At 56.5% G+C, this 13338-nt stretch overlaps 1 protein-coding gene across 14 annotated transcripts in view; it reads right to left on the bottom strand.

Moving 5' to 3' along the window:
* The window catches only part of TSPAN14 (tetraspanin 14), a 49581-nt gene that overhangs the window by 19881 nt on the left and 16362 nt on the right, over positions 1 to 13338 (bottom strand). For 12 of the 14 annotated variants that reach the window (XM_070265830.1, XM_023648942.2, XM_023648956.2 and 9 more), the window contains exon 2: positions 5184 to 5281. In XM_070265830.1, coding sequence (XP_070121931.1) covers positions 5184 to 5264 — 81 coding nt within the window. In that variant the 5' untranslated portion in view covers positions 5265 to 5281. Of the gene's footprint in view, positions 1 to 5183; positions 5282 to 6320; positions 6517 to 7437; positions 8187 to 13338 lie in introns of those variants that run through there. The other 2 variants (XM_070265832.1, XM_070265858.1) reach the window with 2 other exon arrangements.

A 13338-nucleotide genomic window follows, 5' to 3' on the forward strand; every position in this document is an offset into this window, starting at 1 on the left:
TAACGCCAGGCTGGTCAAACAACGCGCACACCTTCTGACCCGTCTGTCCTCACTCCCGGGAACCCAGCCCAGCAAACCTTCTCCTGAAATCACAGCATGAGAGGCATTTCCAATAAACGCATGTTCTCTTTTCCTGGGGAACTTCGCCCCTCCCCCAAAGGGAAGAATGCGTATCACACAAAGCTGATCACTGCGTCCTTATCTAGGATGGCAAGAAACTGGAAACAACCTGAATGCCCAACGTGAGGATTTCCAAGACTACAGTCGGGAGACTATGAAGCAACCTGGACTGTTCGACACCAGGTGAGGCTGGAATAGAACATGATGACATGGAGCTGTGTGTGTGACGCAGACAGGGGCACGCGGCCCCGTGAGATGCCTTGCGGAGGCCTCTACAATTGCCACGCAGTTCAAGAAGTTCATTAAATAAAACCTGAAGAGGCAAAGGGACCGCTTGTTCTCAGCAGGAAAAGTGAAAACACACCACACACAGTGTGTGTGTATACGTAACACTCGACTTTTGCCTTTGTCTGCATGAATTACAAACAGTAGAAGCAGAAAAGGCATTTGCATTTGGCCCTGGCGGTCAGGCCCTGGGGTCCGAGGACAGAGCGCAGGTCAAATAAGGGCAATTCTCTATCAGAGTGATCCAGCGACAACGGGCCCCTGTGGGAGGTGGGGAGTCCCCTGTCAGAGGAGGAACTCAATAAAGGCCAAAGGAAGAGAAGACGACCCGGCCAGGGGAGCCTGCTAGGCACAGGCGCAGGGACCAAGCAGGCCTCTCCACATCTCCACACGGGACTTGCTTTGCCATCTTGGGTCGAATGGCCTCCCGTCCTGGTTTGCCTGGGACAGACCTGGGGTATACCTGTTGTTCTGGCAAAATTCCTAATAACCTCTCCTTCTCTCTTAAAAGTTCCCGATTTGGAGCATAAGTCATACGTTCACCCCCTGCCTGGGAGGCGTCCGTGGCTGAGGAAGGGCCTCGAGGCAGGCTGGCACAGCGCAGACGTCCATGCTCGCCTCTCTCCCAGAAACAGGCCGCGCGTTAGGCCGGGACCCTCATTCCGCCCCTTACGAGCAGGGGAGCCGAGGCTCGGACGTGCCCGAGCCCTGAGACGGCCGAGGCGGGGCTCTCCTCCTGCGAGCACGGGCTGCCTGCCATGCTCTGAGGGGCTGTAGCTCCTCACTGTTCACCCCCCTGGGAATCAGATCCAGGCCACGGCTCCCTCTGCCCGCAGATGAACCGGGCGCTTGTGCGGGAAGAAGGCTGGAGCTGCAGACCTCGTCTGAGCGGGTTCACTCAGCACACCAGGGGAGCTCAGATGCCGTGTGGGACCGGGGTTGGGGGGGCAGTGAGAACAAGCAAGGGCGCCCCTCCCGTACACCCCCTCCAGCTCCCTTCCTCTGGAAGCCAAAGGGTAAATCCCGACTGTGCTAATAACATAAAATTGACCGTCGCAGCCATTTTTGAGTGCAGCTCAGTGGCAGCAGGCACAGGCACAGTGCCGGACAACTGTCACCAGCATCCACAGGATGCTCTTCATCTCGAGAACCGACACTCCGTCCCCATGAAGCAACTTCACCCCACGCCCCCAGCCCCTGGCACCTGCAGTCTACTGTCTGTCTCAAGGATTTGACTTCTCAAGGGACCTTGTGTAAGTGGAATCATAGCATCCTGGTCCTCTGTGACTGGTTTATTTCGCCTAATGTCTCCAAGGTTCACGCACGTTGTAGCAGGTGTCAGAAGCTCCTTCCTTCTTAAGGCTGAATCATGAGCACTAGCCATGGGGCGTGCGTGCCACATGGCGATCATCCGTTGTCCATCCATCCATCACACCTGGGCTGTCTCTACCTCTGGGTTGTGAGTGGCGCTGCCATGAACACGGCTGGGCTCGCATCTCTTCCACCTCCAGCTCATTCTGCGGAGTGCAGGCCCACAAGTGGAACTGCTGATCACACGTGATTCTATTTTTTACTTTTTGAGGAACCTCCACACTGTTTTCCACAGCAGCTGCATCATTTTACATTCCCACCAACAGGGCACAAGGGCTCCAAGTTCCCCACATCCTCACCCACGTTTCTTATTTTCTGGTTTTTAATAAGAGCCATCCTAAAGGTGTGAAATGGTATCTTGTTGTGGTTTTGATTTGCATTTCCCTGTGTCAAAGTGCGACTTTGCACTAGAAACAGGCCTGACACAACCAAAGAAAGATTATTAATATAATTAAAAAAAAAAAAAGGTAAGAAGTGCTAGTGTCCTCCAACGCTGTGGGCTGGAAGCAGTGTTTCCCTGACATCCCTGTGACAGGAGCCCAGGACTCCTGCTCGCTTGGTGAGAACAGACACGGATGTTACCAGCATCCACATTCCTCACCCAAGCGAGTATTAACGGTCCCCTGGAAAAATCGCAGCCCGGAAGTTGGGGAGAGCGAGCTTAAAAAACCTGCTAAGACGGCTACAGGTGTTTACTGTAAAAGTCACTCTGAACGGGGAAACTGCTAAATAGGGCCTCGTACTTGCTCCAGCTGCTAGAACTGGCCCAGGACCCGCAGGCCGCCACCTGCACAGTCACACGCGCCCGCTGAGCCAGGCCCACGTCGCGGCCACAGCCCTGCCCCCTGAACTCTGCAAGTTCATGGAAACAGAACAGACACAAAACGCCGTGCAAAACAACCTGTCTGTGCTCCGCCTGGAAACAACCCAAGGGGGGAACACAAATTAAACAGAATTGGCTGTGAGTTGACGACGGCTGCAACCAGGTGAGGGGAGCACAGCGGTTCACTGTATTATTCTGTTTCTCTACTTTCTCCACCTAAAAAGGAAAACTTCTCTGAGGAGGTAAGGTCCGGCCTGTAGTTTCACACTCTTCCAGCAGCCCCGTGGGACAGGCAGCCAGCAGGTGAGAGCAATGAGACAGGAACACAGCGAGGCCTCAGCTCAGACGAGTCCAGACAGCACCGGATGACCCGCTGTACCCCAGTTCCCAGGCCTCGCCACACTCCCAGCTCCTGCACAGACGAAGACAGCGATGACGCCCAGGACCCAGCGGGGGGCCGGGTGCCCCCGGCAAGGCGTGGCCTCCCCCTCGCCTTCCCAGCCGAGCACCCTCCCGCCTCGTGCTCCTGACTGCCCTCTGTCCCGGCCGGCTCTGCCCCAGTGCACACGTGGACGACGGTCACCTCTCGGCCACACATGTCACTGGTCCTGCAAAACTCCGGGAGCACCGCAGCCTGCAGCCTCGGAACCGACAGGCTAGGATCCTGGATTCACGAACCCGCTGCCTGATGTCAGTGCTGCCCACGTACCACTGGGCAAGTGAGGAAAGCTTCCCGGGAGCAAAGGCCCTGTTCTGGAACGCTCTGAGGAAACGGAGCTCACCAGGCCCGTCCGCAGCGGTGGAGGGCCCACTCCAGCTGCAAACATCAGGATGAGTCATAAGTCGAGCCACAAGCATGGCTGGGGGGATGGACGAGAGCTGGGCGTGTGAGGGTCCAGTGTCGAACTGCCCGCCTGTGCCAGGTGGCCTCCAGTGCACACCTGCTGGGGGGTCAGAGGGCTCCCCTCCAGGCAGGGAGCAGGAAGGTCTGGGAAGCCACCCTCAGCAAGGATGGGGCAGCCTCGGGCCTCCCACTAGGAGAACCCACGGGAACGGCACCCAGCGTCAGCATCCCCACCGCCAGGCAGCGAGGAGGCAGCTGGCGACAGCAGTCAAGCCACTGCATCCCACCCTATTCCTCCGGGACAGAAAACCCTCAAAACTGAGACAAATCATCAGATGACAACACTGTACGACCAAGGCTGAGATGTCTGGTGCGACGCCTGCCTCATTCTCGAGACTTCCAGCCCACAGATGAAACGCCCAAGTCCGCAGGGGACACAAGCGCAGCACCAGGCCGCTCACCCCGTCCTGCTCCTGCCCCGTCCCCACAGCCACTGGGAACCCTGCTTCCACCAGGTGCCTCTGCGCATGGCCAGGTCCTCCCTCCCCTGCAGTCAACGTCCGCCTCTCCCGGACCAGACCCACTGGCCACACACACAGTACGGTCTGCCCTCTAACCCGTGAGCCACCTCCAGCCAGCCCCGACCCTTCTGCTCCTCTTTAAGGAAAGAGTCCTTGAAAGAACAGTCAGGAGCCTCCGGTCTCCAGTGTCTCATGCCCACAGGCCCCTCCGCCAGCTCCAGGTGGGCATCCACCACCCAGAGCGCACAGCAGCTCTGGTCAAGGCCACCAGCACTCACCGCCTTGTCAAAGCCAGTGGCAATGCCATCCTCACCCTCCCCTCCCCTGAGAGTGGCCAAGACCTTCATCTCCAGGATGGTCCCTGACACAAGAGGTGCCATCTCCACATGCTGCCTAAGAGGCCATTCAAACCCCCAAACCCCGTCTCAGAGCACGGGCCCTTGCAAAGTCAGCTCATACCATCTAACTCACAGCCTACCGAGAGGGAGAAAAAGCGGAAAATGGTTCCAACTACTTACTGCACCGTGCACGACTGGGCCCTGTCATCCTCTGCCCTCACCTGCGTGCCCTCTCCCACAAGCTCGCTCAGCTCCAGCCACAGGCCCTTCTTTCCATCCCTCGCACATGACGAACTCATTCCTGCCTCAGGGCCTTTGCAAATGCTGCTCTCCCTGCCTGGAGCTTCGTTCCCCAGACCCCCACATGGCTGCCTCTTCACCAGCACTCGGGCCTCAGCCCACAGGTCCCCTCCTCGGAACACCCTTCCTACCACCCTTCCTGAGTGGAGGAGCGCCTCTCCCCTCCTCTGTTGCTCAGGAGGCTGATGCCGCTTTTGGTTAAACGCCAGTGGCACAAGGGCCAGGCCTACTGCCTTGTCCACTCTTACCTCCCGGGCCTGGGGCAGGGCCTGGCCACGGTCAGAGGCCCACGTCCCACTGGGGCGTCCCAGGGAGTGGACGGAGGGAGACAGACATGCCTCAGGGACCCCCGGGTCGAGGCCAGCCCCTCCTCTGGGTGTCAATCACCTTGGCCTCCTGTCACCACACTCCACAGTCTGTTTTACAGTTCACTGTCGCCGCTCCGTGGGGACTGGGCTCGACCTTGACCTTGACCGCCTCCCCATCCCGAGCCTCCCAGGGGGCCGGCAAAGCAAGGCCGGGAGAGTCGAAGCTGACTAAAGGACGGACGCGGCAGGGGACGCAGCCCCTGGCCCACTCACCCAGAAGACGATGTTGTAACTGAAGAGCAGGTACTTGTACCAGCAGCTGACCTCGGCGCTGGAGTATCGGTAATAGTGCATCTTCCGAGACGCGGCACCTGCGGGGAAGAGTGGGGTGAGACCGCCGCTCGCCAGGCACCCGCCCCACTGGTGCCGAGGGGAGGGCACAGGCACGGCTCGCCAGATGCCGGTTCCGGGTCGCTGCTGTGTCCCCGCACGGCCCCGGCACAGGTTCCTCCCCACGCCAGCTGCAGGCGGGCTCACGTCTGGCTAAGCCGGCTTCCCAGACAGCAGGACAAGAACTGCCCTAGAAAGGGAGTTGCTCAAGCACCTCCCAAACACCAGCGCGCCTGCCTGGACCCTCCCAGACACCATCTCCGCCCCCTCCTCTGGGTGTGGACCTCTCCACGCTAGGTGCAGGGAGGTCACGCGCCTCGCCCAAGGTCAGGACAGAAACAACAGGGCCCAGGGTCTGAACCGGAAGGCGGCTCCACATCCACGCTCCTTCCACCCACCGCCACCCGCGCCCAGCAGCAGGGGAGGAGGGCACCAAACGCAGCAATGGGCCTGGACCATGGAGGGCCACGCGAGGGAGGAGGCAGGAAAGGACGGCGGTGCAGGCTGTGCTCACGCGCCGGCCGCGTAAGCGTGGAGAACGCAGAGCCGACGGCAGGAGAAGGGGCGCCGAGTGTGTCCTCCGAGGGGCACCCAGCTGCCTCAGCACTGCCTCCCCCATCCACCCCGGGCTCCCCGGGCCTCACCCCACGGAGACCCACGAACCCTCGGGAGCAACTCTGCTTTCACAGACGTCAAGGTCCAAACCCACACCTGCCGGTCTCAACAAGCAGGACGTGACCCGAGCCCTCACTCCCGGGAACGTCAATACTCGGGGCGACGCCAGCCGGATCCACACCAGGGAACGGCCAGGAAGCCACGCTGACCCCCCACGGCACGGGGGCCGCGCTCAGACGCCCACCCTCACACGCCTGCCACACAGCCCCGAGCACGCGCACAGCATCACCCCACGTGTGGGGGCCAGGATAACCAGTGAGGCCCGGGCGGGGGCCCAGTGACGCTTCTTCCCCGTCCCACCACAGGAGAGGGAAGGGTGAAGGCGCACCTCCCAGTCCTCCTCACCCACTCGTCCTGCCCCCACGGGAAGACGGGGCTCTCACTGGCCAGCGAGGCTGGGGACCTCGAGCGTCCCTGCCTGGCCGTCGTCACCTAAGGGGTGGCAGAAAGGCTGCCCTCGCCCGTGGGCTGCGCTCTGCTGCGGCCCGTGGGCGGAGAAGCAGGTCCCGAGCTTCAGCGTCACCAGGCGATTCCAGTCTCCAGAGGCTCAGCCCCGAGGAAAGTGGAGGAGGAGACGGGAAGGCCAGGCCCCAGCCTAGCCACATCCTCCCACAGCCCCATGGCCTTAGGTCCGGGGGCACAGGGCCAACACTGAGCTGCTGAGGTCCAGCCCACCGCATTCAGAACCTCAAGGAAGGGAAACATTGACGAGTGCCCGAGCCGCCAACCTGAGGAGTTCCCCGCGTTTCCAGAGAACCCCAAGAAGGCAATTAAGGCAGTGGGGCTGAGACCAGAGAGCAGAGCTGACGCAAATTCAGCCAAAATGGCTCCAGAGTGACCGTGTTCCCCGACAACTCGCTTTGCTTGCTAAATGGAGCCACATCACAGGACATTAAAACCGAGCTCTGTCATCTAACACATTCAACCAACACCGAGACCATTCACCCTAAGACGCACACACAGCACCCCGGCTTCCTCACAGAAGACAGACCAGCTTCTCACGAGCACTAATTAACTACCACCGCGGCCGAGAGGCAGCACCAAAAGCCACTGTGCTTATGCACAGAAAACAGTTAGAAAAATTTAATTGCAACACCTCAAACTGTCTCAACCCCAAAACTTATTAAAAGAGAACAGAGCATTTACACAGCAAAGAGGAGACATGTGCTTGTCAAAACATCGACTTCTCAAAACAAGGGGAGAGTTAGTTGTGTAACGGTGTTGAGATAGCTGGTTAGCAATCGATCTGAGAGGAACCAAATTTCTAGAAGCCAAAATGGCTCTGAATGTTAAAGACACGAGGACAGAGTCAGGACGACGTGATCTCCTTCACTTGGAGCCAAACAGGAAAAAACAATCCAAAGGACAGAAATATCAACACGAGACACATAAAAAGTCTTAAAATTCCCATACAATTAAAGTAACACTGAAGTAAAAAAGGAAAACACGAACGAGAAGTTACCTGCAGCTACCGCGATCAGGACAAAGGGGAAACACCGACGATTCGAAAGATTCACATATCATAAGATGACTCCAGTTTCAGACAAATAGACAACGGATACGGACGTCATACTGAAAGGGGAGGACAACACAATTCACAGATGAAAAAATACTCCACGCCACTGGAAAGGAAACTTTCAGTCCAGAGATGCCATTTTACACCTTTTAATTTAACATAATCAGCACGGCTGGGCCGCTGATGGCAGCCCATGGTGGGCCACGCGGCACACGTCGCAGGCAGCACAGTGAACAGTCACTGCCCTTTCGTAGGCAGTACAGCCACAGACACTCAGAACAAAACAAAACAAAGGTCAAACCCTTAATCCAACAAGCTCACGACTAAGCATTTGCCTCAAGAAAATAAAGCAGCAGCAGAAGAACATGGATTAAGTGTGAAATCCGAATATCAGGGTTTGCAATTACGGAACACTCTGTAAGTATGTGGTTAAAGGCCAAAATGGAATATAAAGCATGAAAATGGTTGCATGGAGGGGTGGACTTATCGGTGATTTTCTAAAAAGGTTCCAGGGTAGGGGCCGGCCTGGTGGCGCAGTGGTTAAGTTCACACATTACGCTTCTCGGTGGCCCGGGGTTCACCAGTTTGGATCCTGGGTGCGGACATGGCACTGCTTGGCAAAAGCCATGCTGTGTTAGGCATCTCACATATGAAGTAGAAGAAGATGGGGCATGGATGTTCAGCTCAGGGCCAGCCTTCCTCAGCAAAAAAAAAAAAAAAAAAAAGAGGATTAGCAGTAGTTAGCTCCGGGCTAATCTTCCCCCTCCCAAAAGAAAAAAAGTTCCAGGGTAGCACTCCCATGACCGCCTGTGTATTATAAATGGAAACTGAGGCCACGGCTGGTGGGGAGCCTGCTCCCAGCTGAGGGTGCTGGACCCCATGTGTGACCTCTACTGTCCACAGGGTCACCATCCTCAGGGCTTGTCTACCTTCAGACTGCACTATCCTGTAAGATCCCTTCCTCCTCCCTCGCCCTTGCCCCCGCTTTTCAACTAAACTGTAGCAGATGCTCAACCATAAGACATGTAAACAACGCACAAGCGTGAAAAGGGAACTGGGGACGAGAAACCACAAAACGATGGCGCTCCAGTCTTTCACCACAGCCCACAGGAAGAAACACACCTCAACACGATCAACCCCACGCACACCCGCCAGCACCACGGAGCTGCAAGAAACAGGACGTGGCCTCGTCACAGGCCACGCACTCCAGAGTTGCCGTTGTTTCAGTCTTCCTCAAAATCAGAATCAGCCACCCTAAAAGCTGAGCCGAGGAAACGGCTGAGTCGAGACCCCGGGCCACCCCTCCACCCTCCCCAGGGAGGCTCGCCTTCTAGCTGAGTCCCGAAGGTTTACACCAGCTCTCTCAAATTCTTGCGCGCCACGTGCTTGTATTACTAGTCCCTGGTTCCCCAGTTTCAAGTGCTCTCTATCCCCTTCCTCCCCTGAAGACGAGACTATGACTCTTTCTACCCCCCCAAACTGCCCCCGCTCCTTTCCCCTGTCTGCCCTCCAATTTGCAGGCACACGCCGCATGAGGACATCCTGGTCGCTGACAGACCGCACGCCCGGCGGGGGCCCCCTAAGATTAGAACCGTAGGCCGGGTGTGTCCTGGCTGCACCGGCTGGGTGGGCGTGAGCACACTCTGATGTCCACACGATGACGACATCACCAGCCACGGATTTCTCAGAATGCCGCCCGCAGCTGAGCGGCACAGGGCTGTACTCAAACCACAGCGCCACCGTCACCACGGCCACATGCGCCACGGACGCCAGCGTCACCTTCCTCTCCCTGGGCAGCTTTTTCTTCTCCGGAGTTAGCAATTCTCTCACTTCTGTTGGCTTAGTTTTCTACGAACTTAATCTTCAACCCCGAATTCAATGCCGGCAGTCCCAGTCTCCTCTCAGCAAGTCCATTCACCTCAGATGTCCTATTTCTACTTCTCTTCCGGAAGCATCTCTCCCGCGGCCTCAGTGTGCACAGGTGCACAGACTCCCTCGCCTCCTCTGGGGTACGGCCCACGGGATCCAGTCTCGCTCGCCTCTGTGGAGAAATCCTTCAGGGCAAAAGGCAGGTTTCCCGGACCCTGTATGTCTGAAGAGATCTTCCTTGTACCTGGATTTGGGATAAAAGCTTGGCCGTGTGTGGACGTCTAGGCTGGAATCTGTCTCATGGAGAATGACGGCTCTGCCCTACCGTCTCCCACGCCCCGTGTACCAAAGAACCGGAACCACTCCGGTTCCTGACCTTCGTATGAAACCCGTTTCTCTCTCTGTAAACGCGCAGACCACCCCTTTCTCCCTGCGGACTGAGATCTCCGGGCACTGCTCTGGGTCCACCTTCGTCCACCGGGCCCAACATTTGATAAGCCCTTCCAATATGGAAACCAATATGCTTTTCTTCCAGGAAATTGTTTCTTGATGATTTTCCCACTTACATTTCCTCTGTTCTCTCTCTCTCCAACTCCTGTTAACGAATATGGGAAACCTGGCAGATCCTTTAATTTTCTTACCTCTTCTGCTGTTATCTATTTTCTGGAAGTCTCCTTCAACTTGACCCTCTAATAATTCTATCGCTATTTTTGCTCTGCCCTTATTTTTTAACTCTCAATAATTTTTTGTTTTCTACATGTTCCTTTTTTATAGCATCCTGTTCTTATTTCATGGATACACCCATTTATCCTTTTTTATAGCATCCTGTTCTTATTTCATGGATACAGTATTTCTCTTATCTATCTGAGATGTCTAATTCTTTTCAAAACGTTCTTCTCCCTAAATAGAATATACCTTTCAAGAGGGGTTTTTTTCCTATTTGTTTTGCTTCCTTTCATGTTGGTACTTTCTTCAGACGTCTAGTCCTCCTTGGTAAACCTCATGATTAAGAGCAAATGTCTGGGGCCGGCCCCAGGGCCCAGTGGTTAAGTTCACACGCTCTGCTTTGGCAGCCCAGGGTTTTGCTGGTTCAGATCCTGGGCGCAGACATGGCACCGCTCATCAGGCCATGCTGAGGCAGCGGCCCACATGCCACAACTAGAAGGACCCACAACTATGTACTGGGGGGATTTGGGGAGAAGAAGAGGGAAAAAAAAAGAAGATTGGCAACAGATGTTTAGCTCAGGTGCCAATCTTCAAAAAAGAAGAAAAGAAAAGAGTAAATGCCTAAAAACTAACTGGCAGTGCTGAATCCTCAGAAAAGTGAGTTTCTGTGCAGGGTGACGTGCTGGGAATCCCACTGTCAGCATCTTTAGCTCTTTCCTCTCAGGCTGGTCAGGCTCCCCAGTGAAGTCCCCTTCAATCTCCCGGCTGGAAGGTGAGGGGCTGACTGTCACTGTTGGAGAAGCCAAGTGGGGGCAGGTGGCTGGGGACGGAGGTGGTCTCCGTGTGAACCTCCCACAGCACCTGGAGCCTCCCAGAGCCTTGGCTCTTCCTCCTGCAGAGTGAGTCCCCCACATCCGGTGTGAGAGAATGGAAAATACGCGTTGGTCTCCGTCCAGGTTCCTGGCACAGAGCTCCTAACACGCTCGTAATTTCCTAACTGATAAGAAGGCTGGGGGGGGTCTCTTGCTCTGACGCCGGTCTTTGACCTCTGCTCCTCACACCCTCGGGATCTCCTGGGGAGTGTCTGTGTTCTAACGAGGGGACTCTGGGTGGGTTCTTGCATGGGGGCGGGTCACCAGAAAGACCAAGCCATGATTAGAAATTGGACTTTTCAGCCACCCCCCTCCGTCCCCCGTTCTCTCAGGAAGGGCTGAACATGCAGTGAAAAATCCCAAAAGGATGGGGTTCAGAGAGAACACGTGGAGGTGCCAGGAGAGGCGTGCACCTCCCTGACCTTGCCTTATGCACCGCTTCCATCTGGATGTGCGTCTGCAACCTTTATCACACCTTTCATAAGAAACCAGCAATCCAGTAAGTCTAACGTTTCTCTGACTTCTGTGAGCCACTCTAGCAAATGGATCGAACCTGAGGAGTGCGCCGTGGGAACCTCGGATTTCACAGCCAGGTGGTCAGCAGCACAGCTAACAGCCTGAGCTTGAGACAGGCGTTGGGGGTGGAGGGGGCAGGCAGTCTTACGGGACTGAAGCCTTAACCTGTGGAACCTGACGCATCAGGATTGAGTTAAATTGCAGGGCACCCAGCTGGTGTCTGAGCATCATTAGTTGGGTGGGGAGCTCCCCCACGTTGAGGCTGAGTTACAGAACACCCATTTATCCCACTGAAGGGGAGAGGCAGTCCCCAAGCCTCGCAGAGGGAAAGGCAACTGGGCATCTAACCACGTTGACCACCCTCACACAGTCTGCAGGCAGCCACCTCTGATGCTCTTTCCCTCCCCCAAAGGATGATAACACACTGATACCAACTCCCACCTTCGAAACTGGGTCGCTTATCCATCTATTCTTGGCTTGCACATTTTTTCCTTGCTGTTGCTTTCTTTCCCATTCTGCCTGTCCTCATAGATTGATTCCTTTTTAAAAACTCCCTTCATCTTAACTTTTGCGCGGTTCTAGGATAAAGTAAAATGAGGTGCATCCACTCAATGCACCATTTTTACCCAGATCTCTAGGAAGGATTCAAGACATTTTTAGTTGCCATCTTTTTACTGAGCAACGTAAAAAAAACAGCAAGTATTATGTATCACCAAATAAAAGAAGGGGCAAAAGAGACTTTGCACATGTAATTAAGGTGACTAATCAATTGACCTTAAAATAGGAAAGTGATCTGAGTGGGTCTAAGGCAAGTGCATACGCCCTTAGAAGCAGAGCCATCTCCCAGCCGCGGGCAGCCGTCAGAGAGGACGCATCTGAGCTGGTGGAGCCACGTGCAAGGATGAGAGATGCTCCAAGAGTTAAGGGGAGCCCTGGCCGACAGTCAGCAGGGGACCAGGCCCTCAGTCCTACAACAGTGAGGAGCTGAAATTCTGCCAACGACCTGAATGAGCTTGAAGTGGTTTCTTCCCCAGGGCCTGCAGACGGGCACGCAGCCTGGCCAGCAACTTGACTGGGGCCACACAGGACCCTAAGCAGGGAAGCCAGCCGAAGTGCGCTGTACCCGGACACCACCAAACGGCCATCTCCTGAGCCAGAACCCCGAGACACCCCCTGGCACCTATGCCCTCATTCCCCAGAGTCAGCCACCCACCAAGATGCAACCTTTGCACCTGGCCTTCGAGGCTCCAGGACCGACACCTGACCCGGGTCACAGGCCCAGCATAGGGAAGGGGAGCCATCTTCCCAAGGGAGCTGGGGGCCTCCTGCACACAGCAGGCCCTGGACACTCCCACCGTCCGAGAAAGGAGTCCTCAGGGCCCTTGAGAGCTGGGGACACACACAGGCCAAAGGGACAGGCGGGTCCTAGAAGTCCAGGAGGGGACAGGCGACATGGAGGGTAATAGGTCTGTGGGAGAAGGAGCCACAGTGACAGGCCAGCGCGGGCTGCCCCACTGCCCAGGGAGTCTCAAAGAGGAGAGACGTGCCTCAGCCCCAAGGCACCGCCACCCCGGGAGGAAGGAGGGCTGACACCCCGGCTCCCCACACTGCTCCCTCAGACTCGCCGTCGGTCAGAAGCGTCTATGTCCTGCTCTAACCCATTCTCCCACCCACTGCCCTGACCCAGGGTCGGCCAGAATCAGCGTGGAATCAGCCACAGTCAGGCAGCCACTCCCCAGCGCCCAGGCCTGGGACCCCTCACCACGAGAAGCACCAGAGTCCCATGGAGTGAGGGTGGGCCCTCTGGCCCTTGGTCACCAGCCCTGGGACAGCCTCCACGCGGAGGTCCAGGAAGCCCAGGCCACCAGCCCGGAGGCGCCCAGGCTCCCCGGCAGCCCCAGTTCTGAGTGCCTGGCTTCCTGTG

Source organism: Equus caballus, chromosome 1 (genome assembly GCF_041296265.1).
Source record: "Equus caballus isolate H_3958 breed thoroughbred chromosome 1, TB-T2T, whole genome shotgun sequence".
NCBI lineage: Eukaryota > Metazoa > Chordata > Mammalia > Perissodactyla > Equidae > Equus > Equus caballus.